The sequence below is a fragment of the Limulus polyphemus genome, unplaced genomic scaffold (genome assembly GCF_000517525.1).
Source record: "Limulus polyphemus unplaced genomic scaffold, Limulus_polyphemus-2.1.2 Scaffold2236, whole genome shotgun sequence".
Lineage (NCBI taxonomy): Eukaryota > Metazoa > Arthropoda > Merostomata > Xiphosura > Limulidae > Limulus > Limulus polyphemus.
This window is the reverse complement of record NW_013667846.1, coordinates 177564-182463: the sequence shown is the minus strand read 5'-3', so window position 1 is coordinate 182463 and position 4900 is coordinate 177564. Positions and strand designations below refer to the sequence as shown.

Genomic DNA, 4900 nt, shown 5'->3' with positions numbered 1-4900 from the left:
CAGAACTTTAAATTTTGTTTACAGTTAGATCCAGTTATTTTATTTTATAGTTTTTATGATGAATTTTCTATTTTTATTTACCAAAGTAACACATTCTAAGTATATTACCTTATACTTTTTAATTTTAATACACAGTTTACAAAACGTTAACCTTTACCGAACCTTCCTTTCGCTCTTTTCGGTACAATGATGCTGACGATTTGTCCCATATCACTAATATAAAAATATGAAAATGCAACTAATTTAAACTACTGGCCACTTATGATCAAAGTTTGAAGTATATATTTTATTTAATTACATTTTATTCTGATACTTAAGTAATTCAATTTACATCGGAAAAACACTTATATACATATATATATAGTTTTTTTTTTCTTGCCGCATAAGTGCATTTACTGTCATCTATCAAAGTTTTTGAACATTCTCGGCGCGATTTTAACGTCAGATTCAGGGCCTAAGTTTAAATTTTGGTTTATTCGAGTTGCTTGAATTATCTTTTAATTTCGGTTTCAGTGTAAGATGAAACATCCAGCATTTTGAATTACTAATTTTGTTTTTATTCGTACTGTATGTCTAATTCTAAATTATTGGGTGTAATTGTATTTATTTGTTATTACTATTAGTGTTAATATATCATTATATGATTAATTTAGCGATGTACGCTTCGTCCTCACCTGGTAACCATTGTCACTTTTGTATTCATTTTTAATTGTAATTCGTAGCAATAAAATTGTAACTATTAAGTGATTTAAAACACATAAATATAATAGTAACGGAACAATAGCGTAGCATTTTTAACAGTATTAATCATTGTTAATAACACCAATAACGGTAACAGAACAATAACTTGAAAGTTGAATAACTCAATAACTAACTGAATTAGTGAATAACGTGGCATCTTTAAAATTAAAGTTTAACAGTATTACTGTTAGTTTTCTATTATTATTAATATAACTTATAAGTTATGAGATTACAATTATGTACATTGTAAATTGTACTAATGAAGTAAAACTAATAGTAATACTAGACAATTAGTAGTAAGTAGAACTAGGTGTAGGGTTACTAACTTAATATATACTAATATTAGTAATGATGCTATTAAACTTAAAATATTATTATTAATACTAATAGTAATGTTAGGCTTAACTTAATAGTTAAACTATGCAGGAGATAAGGTTTCATAAACCATTAAGGATGGTTTTCTTCATCAATTTGTCACGGAACCTAGTGATACTATTACTATGAATAAATGCTGTTTTCTTTTTTTAAGATTTATTGTTTAATATGTGGAGACTGGAGGACATCTGGGTGTAGGTGATTATTGCTCAGTTAGGTTTGATGTTTTACAATTAAAGCATATGGAGTTATGGAATAATTAGATTTTTGTTAAAAATTACAAAAAAACAATTTTGAAGAAATGTGACAAGCATTGTGATTTAATATGTGTTGTGGAACTGGATTAAATAGTGATACTAATCTGATATGGAAAATTCTTAAAACAAAATTTTAAATATTGAAGATAGACGTGTTCCTTATAGAAGAAAAAGGGTGGTTGCTAGTAAAACGCCAAGGGATAAAATTAAAGTGTTAGAAACTTAAGAAGCATAATTTGACTTCTATGATGGGAGACTTGGAGGATTATAGAAGATCAAATAGAGTTGGTCAAACAGGACATTAGGCAGTCAAAACATTAAACCGAAAAAGGTTGGCTGAACATTTAAAATTAGCAGTAAGGAATTAAGGGTGAACAAAATGTTGGGATTGGAGTAGCACCTTTGGAAAGTTTATTTCTGATGAGTAAGAGATTGGTGTCTTACTAAATTATATCTTTTTTTGTTAACTTTTACCACAGAACATTTAAACGGTATTACACATCCTTAATATTTGTTTGAGGGAGACATATTTTATGAACAAGATGATCACCTTAATTCTGAACTTATTAAAAAGAAATTGGTAAGTTTAAAAAATAAAAATGATTCTAGTCCTAGACCAGATACTTTGTAAGGGTTTTGAAGAAAGTTATAGATTGAATGTGTAAGCCACTTACTACTTTTTTTGTTTGTAAATCCTTGAATATTGGGCTTGTACCAGATGATTTGAAGGTGTCTAATGTTGTTTGTCTTTCAAGGAAGGTTATAAAAATTTGACCAGTAAATATTAGTCTTACATCAGTGGTGGGAAAATTTTTTAAAATTGATAAATGATGCTTTGCAAAGTCATTTAACAAAGTTTAAAATTTTGTTGGATAGTCCACATGGTTTCAATAGAGAAAATATTGCCTTATTAATCTGACATTATTTGAAGAGGTTACTGCTAAATGTTGATGACTGTAGAAATGTGGATTTAGTATATCTGTATTTTCAGAAAGAATTTAACAAAGTTACACATTAAAGGCCTGTTAAAAAATGATTTCTATTAATATAGGGGAATAAATCGGATAGAAAAAGATTTCCTAACAAGGTGGTTGGTCTTTGGAATAGATGTTACGGAGACAGTAAATTTAAGGGAAATATTGATGAATATTTGAATGGTTAAGGCTGGCTTTGAATGCTTTGTATTTATTGTAAAGTTTAGTTTGTTGGATGGGATGACCTAGATGGACCAACAGGTCTCATTGTTCATAAGTTGTAGGTTTTGAATCTCAGAGTAGCTTTCAATCTTACAAAAAAAAACCGTCAAAATAATTCAACCTATCCTCATTTGGTAACTCTTCCAAACGTGAAAATAATTTCAAAGTCAATGATGAAAATCTAGCACAAGACCACAAGTATTTTAATTTAATCAATTTGTTTTCATAAGTAGTGTACATTATTATTAAGAAATATTAGATAATGATTTTTGTTTTTTTTACTTGCCAGTGCAAAGTTGACAATTTGTATTGGCCCTTTAGTTACAAGTCACAACTACATACATCTTATGGAAGTAAAGAACTAGGAAATGTTGATTGCACAAAGTCTCACAACTGAAAGTAATCAAGGTGAAGTTGAGAAATTATTTTCCAAAGTCTTGACAGTTACTATTAAGGAAGGAGGAGTCACACAAGGAAGGCAAGTTAAGAAACTTCATTTATTGATTTATTTTCATTACTGTGACAAAAAAAAGGTGTGTCTATTAGAAATTATAGGCCATCAGTTGGTCTCATGGCCAATTAAGGATATCTTGACCCTCAACTTTCTTCAGAATAAAGATAACTAATCACTGTATCCTGTCTTAATGAGTTAATCACCCAGATTTTCTTCAACTTCTGTATGGTTGGAACTTCTTCTCTAGATGGTAATTTGTTTGACAGTTATGCCACCCTTTTGGAGAAGTAAAACAGCTTCAACAGGATATATTTGACTTTTCCAAACCCTACTGCCCTTAGAATTCAACATGGGAAAATGTCATGCTTCATTTTAGGAAATTCTTGTAACAATTTTGGATATTCCAATCACATCATTCTTGATCCCTTCTTTTTTTTTTAAGAAAGTAAAAGTTAAGAGATATCAGCCTATTCTTATATGGTAACCTATCCATCCATGGACATCTGCAGAAATTTTTCCAGGGGGGTCAAAATCAAAAAATGATGGACCTGCTTCAAAATGTTGCTATTACAGACAAGAGAGTTGGCAAGCTCCCACGGTCATACTGCAGACATGCTGCTATATATATACTTCATGATAGTAAATACATGCTGTTCTTTAATGCTCTTAACTGTATAGAGTAATTTCACCTAATATAAAACAACTGCTTATACAAATACAGAAATTTGAGGTCACGTAAAGCACAATATTTCAATGGCATTTATTGTGTATGTATGTTAAGAACAATGAGACTGCATGAGTCTCTTTGATAACAGTCAGTAACTTACATTTAACACTTGGATGGCTGGATCTTTTTAGGTAGAAAGATAAACTAGTCTTGTTATGCCCTTCATCACGCATGATGAATTTAGTCTTAACTGCTAGTTACTTATAAAAATTAACTGCAGTTTTTAAACTCTGTCAGTGATTGACCAGCCTTCACTCCACTGGCAAAGTATTTCATAATTTTAAGATTATTGTCTCTGCATGTTCAATGTGATGTTATAGTTACCATTTAAATCTGTGTTCTTTCTAAACTTTAGGCTATATCAAAAATTTTTTTTATATCTAACGTTTTGTTTTGTAGTAATAATGTTGTATACTAATTAACTATTGGATGTTTTAAACTAATCATGGAGTTTGAAGTAATTCTGAAGCATCTGTAATTAATGATGTATTTTGGTAATACTATGTATCTAATGTTTATTATAAAACTTAGTTTATTCAGTGGTTGCATTAATGCAAAAATTTGCACACAAAAAAATCAGTTTATCAGGAAAAACTTGGTGCATTTACAGTATTTTGTAATGAGGGGTAGATTTAGTGAACTGAACAGTTTTTTATTGCCATGCTGATTCCTATGTAATGTTTTTAATTATATTACATATAAAATTTTTAAATATATATATATAATTATTTTACTCTCTTTCAGAAAGTCTAGGCTACTTATTTCTGTTGAAAGGTGCATTATTAGTAGTCCTCTTTCAAGAAAGGTTTGTGGATTGAAATTTCTAATTCATGTTTAACTGAGTTTTTTTTCTTCTGAAACTTCTAAAATACCTGGATATTAAGACTTATTATAACTTCTAATGAGTGTAATATTTAGGTGTTTCACAAAATGTCTGAAAAGTAGAAATATATTATCAAAACCCTATTTCATAAATATCTGAAATATTTTGTTTTTTCTTCTATACTTTTATATATACTGCAACAAGAAATTTATTATCAAATGCCTACCTCATAGCTGTTTTAGGTAATTGTTCTTTAGTCAAACATTTTTTAAAACACCTATATATATATATATATATATATATATATATATATATGCAGATTTTGTT

General features: G+C 28.8%; 1 protein-coding gene across 7 annotated transcripts in view; it reads left to right on the top strand.

Annotated features, from left to right (window-relative positions):
* Nucleotides 1-413: 413 nt before the first annotated feature.
* Nucleotides 414-4900, top strand: part of LOC106466363 (spindle assembly abnormal protein 6 homolog) — a 61641-nt gene continuing 57154 nt past the window's right edge. Inside the window, exons 1-4 of one of the 7 annotated variants that reach the window (XM_022394355.1) lie at nt 417-514; nt 1271-1314; nt 2891-3047; nt 4495-4555. In XM_022394355.1, coding sequence (XP_022250063.1) covers nt 2938-3047; nt 4495-4555 — 171 coding nt within the window. In that variant the 5' untranslated portion in view covers nt 417-514; nt 1271-1314; nt 2891-2937. Of the gene's footprint in view, nt 1315-1373; nt 1798-2858; nt 3048-4494; nt 4556-4900 lie in introns of those variants that run through there. The other 6 variants (XM_022394356.1, XM_022394352.1, XM_022394351.1 and 3 more) reach the window with 6 other exon arrangements.